Source organism: Orussus abietinus, unplaced genomic scaffold (assembly GCF_000612105.2).
Source record: "Orussus abietinus isolate OABI.00-Male unplaced genomic scaffold, Oabi_2.0 scaffold10, whole genome shotgun sequence".
Taxonomy (NCBI): domain Eukaryota; kingdom Metazoa; phylum Arthropoda; class Insecta; order Hymenoptera; family Orussidae; genus Orussus; species Orussus abietinus.
The window spans coordinates 1066914-1087706 of record NW_019396009.1 but is presented as its reverse complement, the minus strand read 5'-3'; the positions used below and the strand labels follow the sequence as shown (position 1 = coordinate 1087706).

Genomic DNA, 20793 nt, shown 5'->3' with positions numbered 1-20793 from the left:
TAAGGGAGAAGAGCGGTCTCGATGCTGAAATTTGCAACGATAGAGTAGTCCTACGTAGGGCGTCGTAGTGGTGATTCTAAGTATAGAGACGCGACCCGATTGTAATCTATGATTATCAACCAACGAGATCGCGTTAAAACGCGCGCATGTACGAGGAAACGCACGCTGGCGAGCTCGTGTAGGATTCTTGTAACGCGGGGATGGAACACCTTCGACGTCGACGACGAAAAACTAGATTATGTAGCGTTACTCGCTGTCGGTCTGCATATTGCGATTAAGCGCTGCCAGGACGCGACAGGGAGTGGAGGGACGCGGATCGAAAATGATATCGGGCTGATCGTGGATCTTAGATCGCGAGCAGCTGGTGTTAAGGGGATGTGAAAGTGGCATCCGAAGTGGCAATCGTTCATGAAACCTATCTCCAAACTGGGAGTGCCGAATCGTTTCAACCTCACACTGTGAATACGAAGACTGTAAGGATGGTCCTGGCACTCGTGGAATTTAATTTTTTTTTTATAACAAATTTTAACAGTATCTATGAAAAAAAAAAGTGAAAAAAATTGAAATTCCATGAGTGTCAGGATTTTCCTTATACTTTATATTGTAATGTTTGAATCGATTCGGTACACCCAGTTTGGAGAATTCACGAATGAGACCTTTTTGACGCCACTTTCACGGCGTCTTAAAGGGTTGATAATCAAGGGTGAGCGTTAGCAAATTCGACGGTACTCGCGAATATGGCGAGGATGCGCCCTTGGCGGCCTTAAACGTAACGATCGCCGTTGTCGCGAATGCGTGGACGGTGGGATAAACGAAACCTTAGGGAGCACAAGTCCACGTCCGTGGCGAGGGATCAGCACTTTCGACGCGTCGAAAGGACTCTAGGTTGTAGCGTAGATCCTAGGAAGCTGGTCCTTGATTAGGCAAACTTGTACACCTCCGATGCGCGGAAGAATCTCTCCCCGGTGGCCGTTCGCGTTTTCGCGAAAGCCCCACCGGGAAAGCTTCCCACTTCGATTGCACGATCCTTGTTTAGACACTTTTTCGGAAATTCATCCTCGCATCGGATTAACGTACCAACGATCTCTGCGGATCTTTGCACTCGGTAGGGCTCCCTTCGTGCCAAAATGTATTTGGCGTGAAACTCTACCGGGTTTCCGATACGCGACGCCGGTCGACGCGCGAACAAAGTTCGACGCCACTTTAGGCGAAGTAATCCTGGCCGGTTATCAGGGCAAATGATAATCGATAAACGGCCGAGATCACGAGATCGTCCACGTATCGGAATAGTACTTAACTTCGGAAATATACGCTGTCGGTGCAGCGGGCCTAGTCGATGGTGTTCTTGGTCGGATCTCCACCGTGCATGCACTTTATTTTCAACTAGAATCGTCGCGTTTTAGCGGTCTCGCCAGGAACACCGTTAAATGACGCACCAGTTGTGCACCGGTGTCCAAGCTGAAACCGAATTATCGTTTTCTTGCACCGATTACTTACGTCGGATTTATTCGATGGACGCTTTCCTTTTCCTTTCTCCTCGTTGCGCCATTGTTACACCGTACGAGTGGAAGAGACCCGTTCGACGAATGTCTTGTACTTGAACAGGAACGACGGACTTGGGGCGAGAAATGAGACGGTTCCAGTCTCATCTTACATGTATATGGTGTATTACCCTGCAGGAAGTTTACCCCCTGTACCCTGGCGGACACGAATGCCTTCCCTTGGGACCGACTCTTCAGTTCATAAGGATGTTTATCGCGTACGAATAGATTGACGTGAAAAATTTCCCATTGTTGCGAAGGAACGTCACGTTAGGGAAATTCAGAGCCTCCCGGAACCTCAAAAACGTTAAAATGCTCGTTTTCAGAATTTGTTTATTTTTTTTTTTAATAGTATCTGGTTTTTAGTCAATAAAATTCTAATAAGCCTGTTCATTTTGTTGGTGCCTCAAGCTGGATTCCAGGTCCACACAGCCGCGAAACTGTCGATTTAGCATGCAAAAGTTGATCGTATGAACTCGAGGGTGGGTCGAGAAGGCGTTAATGTCCACCACTGCACTTCGACTTTTTAATGGCATTTTAATTGTATATCGTTTGTCGATGGAACCATTTAGTTTATTTACTGCGTTCTTGGTCCTAAGGAGACAGGGCGACCTCGTCTCGTCTTTTAATTGCGATAAAGTCCGTATCAGCATGCGTGTTACCTTTAGATAACCGACCAGGTACCCAAAGATTTTCCTCGGTTATTTTCCTCGATTGTCCGTGCCGTATGCCCAATTTTCCTTTGTGCTCGTCGGCGGTTTCAGGTGTCGTCTGTACCCATTTTATCCTGCGCTCAAAACCCCTGAGCCACTACGAAGAACATGTCTTGTACTCCTGGGGCGTCCTGAGTAATAAGTATTAAGTACGTTTCAATAAAGACATTGTCTTTACTGAGTGGAGGCTCTAAGTGTAGTGGGTGCGTTTTGGCTAGCGATTAGATACTCGCATTTATGGAGAAACAAAGCCTTTAATATCGCCCTTTCTTTTACGAAAAATAACTTACTTAATAACATTTGATCGACCACTGTAATTCACTGCATCGATCAATTCCATGGTAAATGGACCTTAAGTCAAACTGCAAACAATAATTAGTTGATAGACCATTCGTACGTTTTGATAATAGCGGTCGCACATTTCGTGGAAGATCTTTTTGAGCGAAGACGAAGTACCGAAGTTTTTTATACTTTGTACCGATATAAAAAAATTTGCGTTATTACAGTCTTCGCGGGACTTAAAGACATCTAATTTGTCCCTCGAAGAGCGATGGACGATTTTCACGGAGAGTCGTTTTTAACGTGGCTAAAAAAATGCTTTGTTTCTCGTATGTTAGAGAATAAACGATTCTACACATTTTTACGTAATTATTTTGTTATTAAGCAGCCGGTGGCGCAACCAAACGAACATGGCCGACGAAGTGGACATTCCTTTCCAAGTGAAAAATCTGCGTTTTAGTTGTAACTTAAAATCGGTATTTTGTACGTTTAATTTAACGATTATAACATCTGGAACATTAACATAGTGCTTATTGTTGCGCATAAGACAACCGCCGATGGTTCGTTCGAGTGGTCACGGCTAAAGCTACGGTACGGACTTCGGTACGAGGTAGAAATGACCAAACCGACGCAAACGACATTGCAAGGAAGGCGTGATTAGCATTACCACCTAGTGTCGTTCTTTAGAAACCTAGCTAGTTACGTTAACCGACAAACTACGGTACCAGAGACTAGGACCTGGTCGACCATGGAAGAAAACCTATATCCGTGATAAAAGGAAATAACTGTACTGCCTGCTTCCCCCCTTTCCATTAGGTTCACATTTGCAACGGCAGGTATTTAAATTAGACATGTAAAGAGTAAGAATAAAGAAAGTAACGCCGCGTCGAGACGGCTTCTCCGTCTTTAGAGGCATTTTTGTTCAACTCTCGATGTTATTTTCTTTTTTTTTTTTTTGTAATGACTGTTAAACGTTTCTGTGGAGTCGAAAGAGTGCCAAAGCAGTAGATGGTCTCGTGCAGAAGAACTCTGCCCGGTAGGAGCAGAAATGGTCGACCATCTTCGAGGGGTCGAGGTGCCAGAAGGAATCCTCCGTGTCGTCTGCAGATGACACCTCCTTTCATCCTCGGGGCCTCCGAAAATACCAATCTGGAACACCGTGGTCGTGGTCCAACAGGGCTGCGTATCGATGGCGAACCAACCTCGGACAAATCGTTTGCCGTATAGAAACGTAGACTGGGTTGATTGGAGGAGACCTCCAGGAACCTACCAGACTCCGGGTGCTCGACCCTGAAGAGAGGACGAGCCGTCAATTCGCGATGGACGGTATCCTTTTTTGGTATAACTTCACTAATGGTACCTGGCGTGGAGTCTATGACACCAGCGGTCGGAAGTCGATGAAGCTATCGGAAAATCGTGATCGTAACCTCCACCCGGCACTCGATACAGTCGACCCTTGGTCAACCGGGTCGGGAAACGCAGGTCGAAAATCGACCCCACCTTCGTCGAGTTTTCCTCCTCGGCGTTGATCGCTACGATGTGATCGGTCAGCTTCTTCGAGCCCGCGCCCTGGAGGAATTTCCAGAAATTAAATCCCACTCCCCGATTTCACCAGTTTGGGGATTCGCAGATGTCTTGGGCCCAACACCAAAGGCTCATACGGTGCGGTATTAAATTCCTCCAGGACCATGTGGTGAGATATATGCTATAATTTCTATACACGTATAATTGCCTACTGCTTCATATATGCGCCTTTGGTGTACCGTCTGCCTTACGTGACCGGCCAGGTTGACGAGGCAGCGATTGACGACGTCGAGGGCGATCGCTTCGGTAGACGAAAGGCGGATTTCAACGCACAGCTGATTTTCGTCGGTCCACGAATATCTGGCCTGCACCATCAGGTGACCCATGCGACCATTTGGTCCGATACGAGCGACGTTGGTCATAACCTGGAAGTACCTTTCCATCGGCGTCGATCTGACGCTCAGATCGAAGTCGATTAAGTAATCGTCATCTTAGAACTCTATTGCTCGACACTACGAGTCTCGCGCCAATAAATTATAAATTATCAATTGTACGGTCTTGGTTTCTTACCACCTCCTTTCCCAGGACTCGGGACTCCCAGTTGGTGTCGACTGCCTCGACCAACTCTTCCTTTGGCACCGCTTCTATCGCAATTCCGGCACCCAACGACTGGTTCGCGTAACCTGGGTCGCGAAGGACCACTTAGATCGTTTCCTTATGGGGTATTCCATGTCGAGACTTCCTGGTGCCCCTGGGGTCCCTAATTTACCTTGAGTCCTGTCGTATCCGAGGACGAGGTCGGCGAAAGCTCCTCGATTATTCGGAACCCTTATGGATTGTATCGCGGCATTCCAGGATATCACTCCCACGGATGCACCTTTTTTATTCGTCATGGTGTAACTATGTAAACATGGAAATTAGGGTCGATGGTATAATCGGGGGAAAATCGCACGGCCAAGTAAGCAAAATGTGAAATGAACCAATTGTGATAATAAAAATTGAGATACATCGAAATATACACGATGTACCTTCGAACAATTTCTTTAACCTTTTCCCTGGAATCGTCTAGCCTTCCTGGTACGAATCCAAATCCACTTTCGTTGATAATTGTACTATGCGTCGACATCTTGGTCACGTTGCAAGGTTAATTAGCTCCGGAGAATTTTCGATAGAACGTGCATCTGTCATTGCGTTAAGAATTAGAAATAAAATGAACGGCACGTGTAAAATTGACGAGAAAGGAAAAGAATTACGAAAAGTGTTGCAGCTTAAATTTTGCAAATCCGGGAGAGGTGAAAAAGGGGATTAATCAAAGTGACAGGACCATTGACAGCGTATTGAGGCGATCTTCACGCATTTGTCCCCTAAAGTCTCGTAAACGCGAAATGGATGTGGGACATGTTTTGGTACAGTGAAAGGAAATCTATCTTTCAATATAAATCCCTGCTAATTTACGATTAATCGGGATATTTTAATAGAAAGTGTGTGGATTGCGTCGGTGAATCTTTCATAATAAATATTTATTTCGAGGATTATCGTCAATTTAATTCGTCGAATCAGATAATACATAGTTGATTAATAAATATCAAAATTGATTATTAGAATTTGGGGATTTTAGGATGATTAGGATTTTGTGATAATCGGGAGTCCTCAATTACCGTACCGTCGCTTCACCCGGTCGACACCTGACCGCAGATACCTGAAAAAGGTACCCTTGTACTCCCAGTGCATCATGTTATAATTATGGATTTTCCGTTAAGGTGACGAGAAAGAGGCAACCGAGGGGTCGGTTGATAAGGAAATTTTTCACAAAACTAAGTGTACCTAATCGTTTGAAATTTTATAACGTGAGTATAAAGATCCTAAAAAAGGGTTCCGTAGCCATGAAATTCCGTTATTATGAAGAAATTCCGAAATTGGAATATACAAAGGTGTTATAAAGAACTGCGCATGCGCATGCCGGGGTCGGGGACACTATATAAGGCCGAGCGCGCGCTCGGAGCATCAGTACCCTTTGGTCTTCCGAAGGGTAAGCATCGGGTTACCTGCTTGTACCGTAACTGGTTTAACCCCAGTTTTAACCTACGGTTAAATCTAACGGTTAACCTCAGTTTTAACCCACGGTTAAATCTAACGGTTAACCCCCGTTTTAACCCACAGTTAAACTTAACGGTTAACCCCAGATTTAACCTGTGGTTAACTCCAATTTTAACCCACGGTTAAACCTAACGGTTAACCCCAGTTTTAACCTATGGTTAAACCTAACGGTTAACCCCAGTTTTAACCTATGGTTAAACCTAACGGTTAACCCTACTTTTAACCTACGGTTTAACCTAACGGTTAAAACTCAAACTTCGGTTAACTTGGGTTGTGAAACCGGGCCTTATGGGACACATCCCCCCTCTCTTCCGTTCCCTTTCTTAATATATTTAACTTAATTTATTACGTTTGTAAAGGGCTTCGGTGCGCAGCAACCTCCACGTGGTGAGCCTGGGGGACCGGTGGTTTCCAACTATCGTTGAAAACCTCCGGTCCGCAAATAGCTGCGCGAGTGATTCCACTAAGCGTGTTTTTTTTTTTTGTATGACAGTAGCTTAACGTAGTTAAAAGTGGAAGCACTCATTGCGTGCGTGCGTAATTGTAAATTGCGGACAGGAAGTTGTTGGGTACGTTTCCATGCAGCTAGTAATTCCGGATTTGCGTACTAACCGAAGTAGATTTTTGCAGGTACGGTATTGCCGTACCTTTAGTGTATCCGGCAGCTTCCGTCGGCACCTAGTACGTCGTAGCTAAGCTACGGCGTGCAAGGCTACCTGGCTCAGGTTGTCGGTTGCGCGATACGTTGTTTCGCTCTGACGGCATCCCGCGGGGGCTCTGCCTGCTGTAAGCCGGGACAAGCCCGTCGACTGAAACTCGTATTCGCGGGCCGACAGCCGAGCCGGGTTAGTCGTCGGTGACGATGGAAGCTGCTGGATTGTTCGCGTTAGAAGTAGTATGCCCTTCCGGCAAATTATATCCGTAATTCTATGCTAACTGGCAATGTACTTGGCGACTTACCCTGTATTCTGCGGCGAGCGTTGTATGGACGGATGAGTATGGTATGCGAGTGGTGTGTTGTATGGACGGATGCGAATGGTATGCGAGTAGTGTGTTGTATGGGTGATGAAATCCTGGTTCTGTGAGTTCCTGGGACGCCGGGAACTCAACGGAACCAGGTGCCTATGCTTAGGCGGGTCCCAATCGCAGCGGCCTCCTCGTGGCGGGACCTGGGGGATCGGTATCATCCTTATACCGATCCGCGAACTAGCTGTGAAGTAGAATTTAATTAAGGTCAAATTTCACTTTCTCGTAAAATAAGTAAGGTAAGTGAAGGGTAAAGTCAAAGTGGGTGCCAAGAATGTTCACCACTACCGTCAACACTCGCATGGTATTACCATCACGAGTACGTCAGCCGTCAACGGTTACTGGTAGATGGTATCGCCATCGCGAGTGCGCGAGCCCCTACCAGAAATTCGTTGCGCCGCCCTTGGGGGCAAAAAACGGTGAAAGCTGACGTACGAAACCAGAGGGCAGCATAGGAAGCGATTGCACGACCCTGCCCGTGAGCAATCTCCCAGCTCATCTCTGTCGTTCGACCCTGCCCGTGAGGAATTTCCCAACTTATCTCCATGCATCTCCATGTAAACATGGTTTGAGTCAGTTTGAATTTATCGATTTGCATTTTTCTAACCTTATTTACTGTTATTCACCTTGTTGTTTTAGATACATTCGGGATGATCGCTCAGTACGTGAAAGTCGTATGTAACAGTAAGACCCTTATCTCCAGACAATTATACAGATGTCTTTCAAGAAAACCTGAAGAACAGCTGGTTAGAAAAGGCATAAAGGAATGGCGAAAACCAATAGAACAGGAAAAGAGTTTCTTGCAAATGTTTAATAGAGATAAAGAACCAAATCAGTTCTTGCAGTTTTTACGTTCTTCGCGAGATCCATTACCTCTGGAAGTAATAAGGTGGTGTGAGAAAAAGGTGAAAGAAAGTATAAAAGTTGATCAGCGATTTCGCCCCGAGAGACATGGAAGTCTTGGCTCTGACCTAGCAGCGGCTTACTTTATCGTCTACCGTGGTGGTAGGGTTAAATTTGATGAACATTCTGAATGGACAAAACTGGATAAGGATGATGAGTGTAACATGCCTAATAAGTTTAATCCTAATTATATTCTTAAAGCCATCGATCTATCAGGGATGAACATAATTTATGAAGGACTAGATAATCTACGCAATTTAACAAAAGTAACATGGGCTAGTTTCAGAAATTGTCCTAATTTTGACGATTGGTGTCTCGATAAGATAACTGGAAATTTTCCTCAGTTGGAATATCTGGATATTTCAAGTTGCCCAAAAATTACAGAACGTGGTCTGGAGTCTATTTACAAAATTACCGACTTGAAGACGTTAATCGTAACAAATTATTATGGCTCGCAAGCATTTGACATAACATGCTTGATGTTGCAAGATTGCATACCAACTTTAAAATGTCATCTACGGGAACCAGTTCCAGTAAGAAGAAAGGATGAATGGAGTTAAGAAAAATTAGGTATTAATGAGAGTATTATTGAAAATAAGAATATCATATTATTCATTTATTAGTTTGAAGTTTAAGACATCGTAACAAATAATTAAAATACAGTTTGAAAGTATAAATGAAGCATCTATACAATTCTTTTAAACTACTTTGTTTTTCCTTCTGCGACGTTTACTATAATGTAGTTCTACTTTATTGCTAATTCCATAATTCCGAATGTTTTCAGAATCATCGGTTAAAGGAACATCATTGAACATAATATGATATTTCTTCCAAACGTGTTTCCAACTTACCTTCTTCTGTACATTTTTTCGCTTTAACGCTAAGTTTGTATGGCGACGTATTGCCTTCTTCAAATCCAAGACAGTAGTATTGTGTAAGGGTACCTTTTTATCGCATGAATTAATTGCATTGGTTAACAGCATATATATATAAATTTAAATAACAGAAGTACTTACTACAATGGCAAGTTTTGGTAATTCTCCTCGATTTAAGAATAACGTTATTGCTTGGCCCTGAGCAACGGCAGTTTGTGCCCTGAGCTCTTCGATTGTAACATCTGCAGGTAAACCAGAAAACAGGGGATCGCTCTCGATTATTTTTTCAAGTGCTTCCTTAGTTAATTTAACCAGTTCCGTGTGGCTGAATTCTTCTTTTTCAGTCATTGGCTGCTCTTCGATGTGTGTAGATTCATCAGTTTCATTGGAAATCATTTCTCGCGGTCCACTTTTGGTCATTTTACATTTTGTTTTAAATTATTCTATCAGAGAGTAGTATATACAGACATGAGTTGGGAGATTGCTCACGGGCAGGGTGGAGCGATCGCATCCTGTCTGCCCTCTGGTTTCGTACGTTAGCTTTCACCGTTTTTTGCCCCCAAGGGCGGCGCAACGAATTTCTGGTAGGGGATCGTGCACTCGCGATGGCGGTGCCATCTACCAGTCATCGTTGGCATGCGGCAGTTGACGGTGGTGGCTTACCTACGCTTATCGACAGTAGATGGTACCGCCATTGCGAGTGCGCGAGCTCCTATCAGAAATTCGTTGCGCCGCCCTTGGGGACAAAAAACGGTGAAAGCTAACGTATGAAACCAGAGAGCAGCACAGGATGCGATCGCACGATTCTGCCCGTGAGCAATCTCCCAACTCATCTCTGGTCATCTCTGCTGGTATATAACAGAGAGCGTCCATAATCCAGGTTCGTCGCTGCCGCCTAGCGGTTTTATGTCGAAACTGTTTCACACTTACTAGATATTTATCGGCCAATCAGAACTGCGCTCAACCCGTGCGTCACTCGGAAGAGTTAGTAAAAATTCTAGGAGTTGGTCGTCTTAATAGTTTCCTTGCCAGTGCTTGATTTTTTAATTATTTCTTTTGATTTCTTTCTCGCAGCAACTTCACCCACGATTGTTGATGCTTTCTCAGCGTGTGTGTGTTGCTCGGTGCCGTCAGTTGGTCGGTTTTCTGCCTTGCCCAAATAAGATCCAAAGCGTGATGACAGGAGACCGAGGAGACCAAAAAAGAATGATTTCCTGAGGATCGAACGCGACACACCGCGAACAATGATGTTGTGTCCGTACGAAGGTACATGCGTCCAAATCAGTCCAAATTCTACCGCTCCGTCTGTTGACCTTGTTTGAAACGTAATTACGAAAATTAGAAGCGCCATCTTTGGCTGAATGACCATATCCGATATGCCATGAGAGCAAGTGCAGCTAAACTTTTTACAATCTGCTTCCTTTCCACAGGCCAAGCCGCGTTTCTCAACCGAATGAGATGCGGCCGTCACTTTGAGGGTCGTTAGCATTTTCCTGTCAAGGGTTGTGCATCACGCTAGTAACTGATATGACGAGTGAGGCGATTTTGATACAGCGGCTTCCCTTGGCGTTTCACTTGACATATAAAACACGTGTCTTTTGGATTAAATCACTTTCAACCATGCTTAAGATGAATATGGAAAAATTTGTTCTTAGAGGAATGAACCTTGTTTAGAACGTATGAACGGGTAAGCACCCGCTTATGAATGACTATTTATAAGTTTTTAGAGCATAATGAGCAGTTATGATTAGGTAGTGTAGGTAATACGAAGAATGGATTTTATTAAACTGTTTATTTTTAGCAGGTCTTGAATCGCTGGAATTGTCATTGTTTACATTAGGAAATTATTTCTTGAGCTACAATGTAAGTACGTTTGGTAGTGTTTGTAGCAGAATTAAGTTACATGCTTTTTATTTATTTTGTATTTTCAAAAATAGATGTTCAGTCCCGTACAAATAAAGCAGGAATATCCAGGTGTGGAAGACGTCAATCAACCTAATACTAATAACATTCAAGGAAATTTAGAATATCCTGCATTTACAAATCAAGATGTTGATTACATGTATCGACAGCTGCCACAGTTTTGGAACCAAGCCCCTTTGCAAGTTAATCAACTTCCTAATGATCTTCCATCTAAGGCTGATAATACTATCCGCACTGACATACCTCAGATGGCTGTTAGTACCTATTAAATGCATCAGAAATATTTTTCTAATACCCATGCAACTTCTTAAAGTAACGGATGGTTCGTAAATATTTTTTTTTTTTGGTATAGCAGTCTGTGCCACAGTTTTCGGTGGCAAGTTACCTCCAGCAACATGGAATGCCATTTCAAGTAAACCATGCTCAACCTCAACAAGAAGGGGATCATCAGCCCCAAATGAGTCAAACGAATCAGACCCAGGAGAATCATCAGAATCACCTTACTCAAATTATGCCGCATCAGGTCACTGTAGATCAAACATTATTAGCTACTCAGTCAACTACGCCAGTGAAGCACAATGGCCCTGGGAGGCCACCAAAGTCTTCTTCTACGTCTGGTACCTCAAAGAAACTAAAGTGTCAGTGTGAGATCTGTTTTAAAGTGTTTGGTCATAAGAGCAACTTGTTCATTCACATGAGGACGCATAATGGCGAAAGGCCATACAAGTGTACGCAGTGTGAAAAATGTTTCACACATAGCGGCAATTTGGCGATTCACATGAGAACGCACTCAGGCGAAAGACCCTATGCTTGTCAAATATGTGGAAAAATGTTTAGCCACAGTGGTAACTTGTCGACCCATTTAAGGACTCACTCGGGAGTTAAACCATACAAGTGCAGTGTTTGTGCCAAGGAATTTAGGCACAGTGGTAATTTATCCATACACGAAAGGATACATTCTGGAATTAAGCCTTTTCAGTGTAAGGTCTGCGGTAAAGAGTTCTATCACAGTGGCAACCTTACGACTCACATGAAGAAACATCCAGTTAACGTAAACGTGGAACAATGTGATAACGGTACGAATGCTCAGTTAGTGAGTACCACCCGGAATATGAATAATATTAATTCCATGCAGCCCATAAATAACTCTTTGATAGTATCAAATCAGTGCAACGTCAATACTCTCTCGAATACAGAGGACATACCGGTTAAGAACGAACACAATGACGAGGTTGCTCCGGATGATCGCTCTTTGTTATCTTCGACGTCAAGCTAATAAGTAGAGACACTACTCATAAGGAATAATTTGTATTGGTTGTCTTGATACATTCGAATTAGATTGTAAAAGTTGTACCATTAATGTGGTACAATGCATGGGAACAAACCACACCGTGGAATTAAGACATGGCACAATATCGTAAGTTATTTACGTATCGTGGGTGATCGTTATCCAAGATCTACCATGTACTTTTCATGGCGTACTTATATTTCACGTACTTAAGAAGTGTCAACTATACTTAGAATAACAACTAAATAAGAATATCAGTGTATAAATGGAGGTGATGTATAGCTTTGTGAAACAGTAACGGAAATTCGCTTAATGGTAACTTGTTTTAATTCAGTAATAACATGGTACTGCAGTAATTCTTGATGAAACAAGTAAAACGAGTAATGTAAACGATCAATTATTGGACAAACTATTGTCTAATAAGTAACTATGAAATAAAAAGTGTAAGAAACGCATGCTCGACTCGTTGCATATTTCATGAGCATCGATAGGAAATATATCTTGCACGAAAAGTTTCAAAATAAAATTAAACAGCGGGAAGTTTCATAGACGATGTAACCTGGATTTCTCATCGGCGTTCCTCGGATCGTCGTTTCTTTCTTTCACGTTACATTTAAAAAATTGTGCAACTTTTCTTACCAGCCGCGATGATATGACAGTCGCTTAACGCGCATCGACGTCGTCGCATGCTTTATTTCTGTAATCACAGTAAATGGTTACGTACGATTACTTAATGAATTCCGAGAACACAGGTGATCCATTTTTCCGGGTCCCATGTAATAACTGCCAGGTATTACATCGTATAATGACACATAAAATGACTAATCGAATACGGGCGATTTCATCGTTATAGTCAGAGTCGTTAAGGTGCAGACTTACGGAATTGAAATAGAGAAAAGACCCCGACGCTGCTTTTCTCTCCATGCCTTAAGACCGAAGGAAGGAGTTCGTAACTTAAAAGTGTGGATCACAGGGAGCACTCGTTGGCCGAGAGTATCGCGAGAAAAACTATTTCCCTCGACGGACATTGTCCTTCCTTCGGTGCGTTGGCACGAAAGATAGAAAAATGCAACGGCAGAAGCGCAAATGGAAATAAAGTCACGATAGTGCTACGTTATCGAGGTCGGTGCGTACGCCGAAGTCATTCCTAAACAAGGTGCACTTTTTTCTATTTACCCGAGCGGAAAAATCTGCACCAAGCCAATTGTCTGCGAGGAAAAGTCAGTCCCCTTATTGGCATCGATCAGTGAAAGCTGAGACGATTTTCCCCTCGATCGTTAGTCGAAACCGACCCACCGTCGAACAGGTGATAAAAACCGTGAACGTATAGAGAGGGCATCGTAAAATGTAACACATCGGTGCCCAATGTCAATGTACTTGAAATCTCATAAAAAAAAAAAATATTTGTACCGGTGAATCTTTAATTTCTTCGATTTTCCCAGATGGATCTGGGGGGAAAACGGGATCTACGGGGGAATTTCAATGATCGGTCGATCCCTAGCTCGCGATACGTTTCGAGCGACAGCAAACTTTGTAACTTTGGCATTTACTTTCTCCCCGCGAATCCGCAGGAAAGTGCAGAATTACGGCACTGGACTTTCGCATACCGTTATACCTTGCGGTAAGGATTTTTAGGAACACGGGAGTTCGTCCTATCGTTTAATAAATCATCGCGATCGGCGCATCGCGTCACCGAGGAAAGAAGCCTGAGGCGAGGTTGCGATTTTTTGCGGATTTTCTCATTAATTCCATCCCCTCTCTCCCCGCCGGTCGATGAAAACGAGGAGAGTGCCGGTGACGCCGATCGATTAGACATAATTACACGAGGCAGAGCGTTTCGACAGTCCCCTTAATCTCGAGGGAATACGGTTCCTTAATTGCATCGGGACGCATTTCGACATATTCGGACGCGGTCGCTGCAGGGGCTGCACTCGAAATGACGCGGATCGCCGTCCCGTGATTTCACGCGATCGTTCCCGCTCGTATGCAAATTCCGTTCCTATTTCCCTATTGACTTCTGACGGCCTTGAATAAATTAAACTGGTTATTAGTCAGCCAACGTACCGTACGGCGCATCGCTCGTAGGGGATAAGGAGGATCCACGAGAGATCGCATTATCCTACCGATTAAATGTATGCGAGTAGATGCAACGGAAAGTGCGCCGAAAGTTTTCCAGAAAGTCGATCGGCTTCTTTTCTTTCGAGCCCCTTTTTTTAATTCACCCCGATTGACGCTTCTCGTGTCACGGCGAACCGGAATAATTAACCGTCACCGGTATTGGCCGGTCATTGCACGGGTTCGTATAAATTGTCGCGAAGAACGGTTTGTACTCCCATTAATTGGGGGAAAAAAAAAAGAAATAACACTAGTCCGAGACGCGGTTTTCCTTGAGTCATTAATAAGTAAATCAACGCGGGAAGGACGTTGCTCTATTTTCCTTTCCATGTATTCGATCGCTTCGATACGTTTCCTTGTTCCCCGGTGTTTATATCGTTTCAGGGAGTTCCGCGTTGGCACGCGTGTATTCTTTGTATCTGTGTTTTTTCCTCGATTCGAGTTGGCTTTTACGATTTTCGAGATCTCGAGATAACACGGGCCCGAGAGGTGATTCGACGCGATTCATTCGACGGGACGGTGGCGGCCATTTTGGAGAACCATTAGCGGTTCCGAAAGGAACGGCCGAATGTCGTCACGTCGAGTGGACGTCGATAAGACGTCAGGTGGACGAGGCTTAGTCGGTGCTAAGAGCGAAATATTTGTTCTGGGATTTAGCGCGCCAATTTCTAGGACTCGCGAAAGCATTAAACTATTTGGCCGCGATTTGTTTGCCCTTTGTTTTAACGGAGGCGAAGAGTGAATCGGCTGAATTTCGGACTTAGAGAAGCAAGACGCGTCCGCGACGTACGCTCGAGTTAAATATAGCCTCCCGATTGTTTGCCACGAAATGAGTTTTACTACCCTTCCGGTATGTCCGCAAGGAGGCGGCTAAATTTGGGTGCTTGGTCAATTTAATCCTTAAATGTAATGAATTATCATTACCGATCGTATTTAATCATTTCGGGAGGGCAGAGGTCCAAGGTGAAAATTTCCACTACCGCGAGGCCATTATCCCGCAATTAGGCCATATCTTGTCGTTCTTGGAAGTGCATTTTTGAGAAGAATTAGTGCCGATGCACACGCGGGGAATATTTCGGTACCGACTCTCGTATCGATATCACGCTACGCATGCCGACCCGAATGATTGGCGAACTCGATGGTGCGTTTCATGTCCTGTTACGTTAAGTTTTCCGCGATGGGAGGAGTTTAGTAAAATGATTCGCGAGCGGTGAGAAAGAGAAAGGAAACTCGACGAGGTCGGAGTGCAAGGACGTCCGTACTATCGGGAAATTGCCGTGAAATTACGAGGAGGGATCGTATCGCCGATATATGACGCGAAGTTAGGCGTAAATATCCCATCCAGGTCAGAGGGAGGATATCGACCCTTCCTCAAATAATTGATAACTATTTCAGCGGGAGCCGGAGGCAGCTTCGGCGAATTGTAATTAGATCCGAAAAACAAGCGAGATTGGTGTATGTACATATATAAAATACATACATGCATAATAACGCGAGCCTGTACTGGCAAGGATGCCACGCGAGGATATCGATATCGCGTAAACAAAACGCGATGTCGTAATCTCGGGCCGATTGCGAACCATAAGGTTGAGTTTCGCGACAAATACATGCCGAGTCGCACACGTGGGTTATTTGACATGTCTTGAAATCTTTTGAAATCTCTTCGGGGGGAATAACGACGGTCAGTTTCTAAGCTAGCACATGTTAATCGGCGATCCGTGTAGCTAGATCGAGCCTTTTTACCATCCACCGCACGTACCCTTTCTTCTGTATTCGAGACCAGCCTCCGAGCATTGTTACGCGCCATTATCAAAGGTCTTGCACCGAGTTTCTTAGGCATCGGCCTAGAAATCCGGTCGTTCGCGCCTCTGCGAACGCGATGCATGATCTATGCCTACGATCGGCGATCTCTCGTCTCCAGGGCATCGACACGACTCTTTAAAGAGGCTTTTCTTATCGACTTCGAAAGCCGACCTCCCGAGTTCTTTTGATTCACCTCGACGAGCGCACCTCTGCCCGGATTGTTTACTCCACGCTGCGCCTGGTATCGCAATGCGTTCCAAGATGAATTTACACGTGACGTTAACTCCACGACTTTTCTTGATATTAAATGCCAACGCGATACACGAATAACGATATTGAGGGCGCGACGCGTAAGCATCGCGATTGCCGGCGCAAACCCGGTGACGAATCGTTATAATCATCCTCGATATCCGCGAAAAATACGGAGCGCGTCAGTTTATAAGTCGATCCTTGTCTTGGATTGACAAAGGGTCCAAGACCCTGAGAAGAAAAAAAAAAGATTCATTGAACCTAAGAAATATTTGGTTAATTTCAAGATTATTATCCTACTGAAATAAATAGTCTTAATTCCGAGTAAACGTTGCGTTCGATTAATTGGAATTTATTCGAGTGAAATAATTCGACATTTTTTTTTTCTCAGGGCAAAGTCCGAGACCATCGTAGTCTCGGCCTTGGTCTTGCCCTCGTCGTCCGCTTTAAGGGGTTCGCTCTCCAGGTAATTCTATCTCCGCGAAGCGTCCGATCGGAAAGGAGTTCCTCGTTTTTCTTTTCCCCGAAATCGGGCGGGTTCTTCGGGGCACGGCCTCTCCCGGTGGATTCCCTTGGGCGGTGGCAGTGCCGATGCTCCCGGTGCGTCGTAATACCGGTCACGGAAAGAACTCGAACTGGCTTCTTCGTTATTAAGGCTGTGCGCGCGCACGCACGAGCCGGGCTATTTTCAGCCGACCAGTTTCGCCCCGGTAAAAATAGTTAATACCATGGGAACCAGCTTCCAGGAGAGACGGGCGCCGGAGATGCCTCGAGGTCCGGCCGGCACCCTCCGCCGGCACCGTCGGGTATCTTCGGAAGGACTCGGCTAGCTTCGGGTCGCGCCTTCCTCACGCGCCGCGAAACTCGGGGAATCTCGCTCTAAGGACGACCTTTGTTTCGGGGAGGTATATCCGGTCCGGGTTTCCTTTAAGGATTTAATGCCTTTCCCGGCTCGCCTCCGCTCCCCGTCCGGCGAAATTCGTTTTCCCCTCCTGCCACGGAGAGCGGTCGGGCCCCGAGCGAGCGGGGGGCTACATAAATATACGGTGAAATACGGAGCGCGCTCGCCGGCGGGTCGAGATAGCCGGCCAACCCTTTCGATCGGGACCAAACGAAAGAAAAAGACGACCCGCCAACCCGGCGCGATGGTCCTCGTACCGTGAAAGGCTCGACTCGACCGACGGTGACCCTCCGAGTCTCCGTCTTTTTCTCCCTTCCTAATCAATTCTCGCGCCGGCCGCGGATGGCGCGACGTACATTCGGTGGAAAGCCGCGCTTTCTACGGCGCGACGAAAAGACGCGGATTCTTCGCCCGAGAGACGGAAGCCGCCGCCTCGATTAAGGTGAGACCACTTCGGACAAAACTCCCGGATAAATCCGGTTGACTTTACCTCGGAGGAAAAGTCAATCGGAACCGCGGGGGGCCCGAATCGCTCCGTCGCCCTAGACGCGTTAACGCGCCGCGCTCCGTGAGACCCATGAGGACGCCGCTCGGAATTGCCTGCCAGGAAAAAGCCCGTCGAACTTTCTCCGTTTACGAACACTTTCTATCTCGAGTCGGCGAGGCAGGGCCGACGAGTGACTCTAGACGGGGGCGGTTCCGATCCCGCGACCGCGTCCGTGGTTTTAGGATCCTCGTCGGACTTCGGTCGGTACGCACCTGTTGCCGGCTTACCCAGTGACCCGCAGGTGCGACCGACTACCAGGAAGGTGTCTCCAGACGTCCGGCACGAGATGCCGGTCTCCAAATAACGGCGCATTCGTATTTGGACGAACGGACCGCTACGCCCCGAGCTTTTCCGCATTGCTAGCGATTCCGTTTAAATATTCGCCCCGCAACGGTCATGCCAATCCGAGATCCAAGGGGGGTTGGAAGCTGGGAACAATTCCTCAAAACTCTGACGAAGGCAGCGAAAAAGACGATTATTAAATTTCAGAGCCCGTAAAAATTGAGGAGACGCGGGGTAGAAATTTCTTCGTGTTTTTTTTACCGTTTAAATCGTTTTCGGAGTCGGACGTTGACGTTCGAGACAATTTATGGGGTGGATATCGTCCCATGACTCGAAATCGACGCTTTAACGCGTATTGCGCTCTTCTATGTACTATTCTTCGAATAATTTTCAAGTTTATCGGAGGGGGTCGTTTCCCATTAAAGGGACAATCGTTAAACGATCTCTCGGCGTCGATTTTTGCGCGGCCGGTTTTTGCCGCGCGTCTGCGGCAATTCCGGCGCCGTTTAACGGCGCTTGATGAAACCGCGGATTTCATAGCCCGCCGGCGTTATTGCTCGCACGTACCTCGATATTCGTTCATTAACATACCCGTACACGACTTTGACATAAATCAAAAACCTCGGACGAGTATCCGCGCCATTAAATCGTCATTACGATTATTCACCGATGGATCCACTCAAGGAAGAACAAGGTTTAGCCATTTTTTAATCCGACGACAGGTTGCGATTAAAGAGAGGGGCAATTTGTGTACCATGAACGTCTATCAAATCTGTCACCGGTCGAGAGGTGCAGCTTCCAGGAATGCGCAAACGAGTGACCCGAAACACATTTTTTTTCCTTCGCGAGTTTATCGGCTTTTTTTTTCTCTCTCTTCTCTTTAGAGTCCGCCATTTTGAATTTTCTAGTAGACCGTACCGAGGGAGCCGATCTTTCAATGAGATTGCTAAATCCTGTTCCAGGATAAAGGCAGTAATCGGCGAGATGTAACCATTGCCATTCTCTTAATTTTATTACGGGTAGTTACTATTCGTCGGGAGTATGGCAATCAGGTGAATACTAATTGCGAGGCACGAATACGGTAGGAAAATCGTTTCGCTGAACCGCGCGAGTTGACGAACAGCTCGGCTGCTTTAATGGAGAGGATCGTAAAATCGTATGGAAAAAAACCCAGCGCACGTGAGATATATTTAACGAACTGGGCATCGGTAAAGAAGATCTCAAAACAGTCGCTGGCGATTTTCCGAAAATAAACCGCGCGATTCCAACAATTTCCCACCTCGGATGGCTACCCCGCTGGAAGCGCGCATAAAATTCGTGCTTTTAGTGCGTAAGGTCGTGAAATTGTAAATTTCACGTCTTAGAAATGAAATGGTACGCATTCGTTATATATTTCTAAACGAATTTATCATTCCATAACGCCGCGACATAATTTCCATGTGATTTCACGCTTGCATACGGAATTTATAACGGGTTTCTATCAATAAAATGTTACCAGAATTAGAATTTTTTTTTTTAACGGCGTTGCCAATATCTGTTTACGGTTTTTCTTGAAGTGTGCCGAATGGAAAGGATCGCTCGAGCGGAATGCAAATTAAAACGCTTGGTCTGGATCACGAGTAACGAACGGTTTACAGTAAATGAAGTGGTCGTTGCGCGTGCTCCGGTTTACTATTTAATCCCAAGTTGCACGATACGCTTACGCGGGTTTCACGGACGCTGAAAAGCGCGTTAAACGTCGCTGGGAGTGACTCGCGAAGGGCGTGCCAAGGAGCAAACAGGCATTTTTCGACACACTTTCTACGAAAGCCTTGTAACCACCGCGCAAGAGTCGGCCATTTTTGCGTCCACTTAGCGCCGGAGAATTTTCCCGCCGACGAGCGATCGCGACCGCTCGGCGAAATTTCTCGCTCTCGATATGCATTTTAGCCGGCATTTGTTTGTTATATCCGCCCAGAATCGGCGTATTTTCGCAGATATTGCAAGTTTCGGGGCGCCCTTGCGAAACGCCGCGTCACCGTCGCGCGGCGGGGAGATCGGCGGGACTCGAGGACCTCGCGCTGGCGATCGTCGATTTTCGCGGAAAAATTCAAAGATTAAGGAGAATTTTTTTTTCGCACAGTCGCCGAGCAGGGAGAGAGAGGTAGAGGCACGGAGAGAAACCCAAGCGACCGCTGGCATTGGCGAGACGGGAATAAAGAAAAAGGGCGAGACGAAAAGGAAGACGAAAAGCGCGGACCAGTCCGGTGGTGGAATCGAGCGAGGGCCGAGATGGGATTCTCGACCTAGACGACTACGGTTACGCCTCTACCGTAAGGTCCATTCTCGCTGCCCCGTCGACGTACCTTACGAGAACCAGTGCGTCTGATTTCCCTACGAGATCCGACCCGACGAAAAGACCTCCGAAATGGCAATTCCCCGTTTCGACGGGACTTCTTGAGGTACTTTTCGAGTCGACATCGTTGAATCGTTTTAGCCGTGGATCGTGGCTCGCGGATCCTCCCTTTCTCTAGCGGAGTGGCGCTCTTTCCTCGGACCCTCCTTAACCTTCGGGTCAGTGCTCACCTCTCGGCTGGTCATCGTCCACCTCGCCCCCTTCCCCTCCGCCCGGAGCCTCCACCTCTTCTTCTTCTCCTCTACTTCTCCGACTCACCTGTCAATCGTCCGCGCAAATCGTCGCCACGATTCGTCCGAGGCGATCGGTCCCTGGCTAGTCTTGACGCGGAG

General features: G+C 45.9%; 4 protein-coding genes across 8 annotated transcripts; 2 read left to right on the top strand and 2 right to left on the bottom strand.

Moving 5' to 3' along the window:
* Positions 1-3034: 3034 nt before the first annotated feature.
* LOC105699612 (aldose 1-epimerase) lies at positions 3035-4577 on the bottom strand. Its single transcript, XM_023434386.1, has 4 exons — positions 4309-4577; positions 3894-4102; positions 3499-3823; positions 3035-3043 (listed from the first exon to the last, which is right to left on the bottom strand). Exons 1-4 carry the CDS (start codon positions 4498-4500, stop codon positions 3035-3037), a joined length of 735 nt encoding a protein of 244 aa, XP_023290154.1. The 5' UTR covers positions 4501-4577.
* Positions 4578-7454: 2877 nt separating this feature from the next.
* LOC105699611 (distal membrane-arm assembly complex protein 2) lies at positions 7455-9104 on the top strand. Its single transcript, XM_012424747.2, has 4 exons — positions 7455-7524; positions 7624-7737; positions 7820-8653; positions 8868-9104. The coding sequence occupies exons 1-3, from the start codon at positions 7455-7457 to the stop codon at positions 8641-8643; spliced, it is 1008 nt and encodes a 335-aa protein (XP_012280170.1). The 3' UTR covers positions 8644-8653; positions 8868-9104.
* On the bottom strand, positions 8672-9978 carry LOC105699723 (U11/U12 small nuclear ribonucleoprotein 25 kDa protein). 2 transcript variants are annotated; one of them, XM_012424935.1, is made up of 3 exons: positions 9889-9978; positions 9100-9367; positions 8672-9027 (listed from the first exon to the last, which is right to left on the bottom strand). In XM_012424935.1, exons 2-3 carry the CDS (start codon positions 9352-9354, stop codon positions 8782-8784), a joined length of 501 nt encoding a protein of 166 aa, XP_012280358.1. In that variant the 5' UTR covers positions 9355-9367; positions 9889-9978; the 3' UTR covers positions 8672-8781. The 2 variants fall into 2 exon arrangements, with proteins under 2 accessions (XP_012280358.1, XP_012280357.1); XM_012424934.1 differs by lacking the exon at positions 9889-9978 and having other exon boundaries at positions 9100-9505.
* Positions 9979-10087: 109 nt separating this feature from the next.
* Positions 10088-20549, top strand: LOC105699721 (zinc finger protein 836). Of its 4 annotated transcripts, none has more exons than XM_023434411.1 (5): positions 10088-10224; positions 10389-10645; positions 10763-10821; positions 10896-11135; positions 11234-20549. In XM_023434411.1, the coding sequence occupies exons 4-5, from the start codon at positions 10896-10898 to the stop codon at positions 12155-12157; spliced, it is 1164 nt and encodes a 387-aa protein (XP_023290179.1). In that variant the 5' UTR covers positions 10088-10224; positions 10389-10645; positions 10763-10821; the 3' UTR covers positions 12158-20549. The 4 variants fall into 4 exon arrangements, with proteins under 4 accessions (XP_023290179.1, XP_023290180.1, XP_012280356.1 ...); XM_023434412.1 differs by having other exon boundaries at positions 10760-10821; positions 11237-20549; XM_012424933.2 differs by having other exon boundaries at positions 10760-10821.
* Positions 20550-20793: the final 244 nt, after the last annotated feature.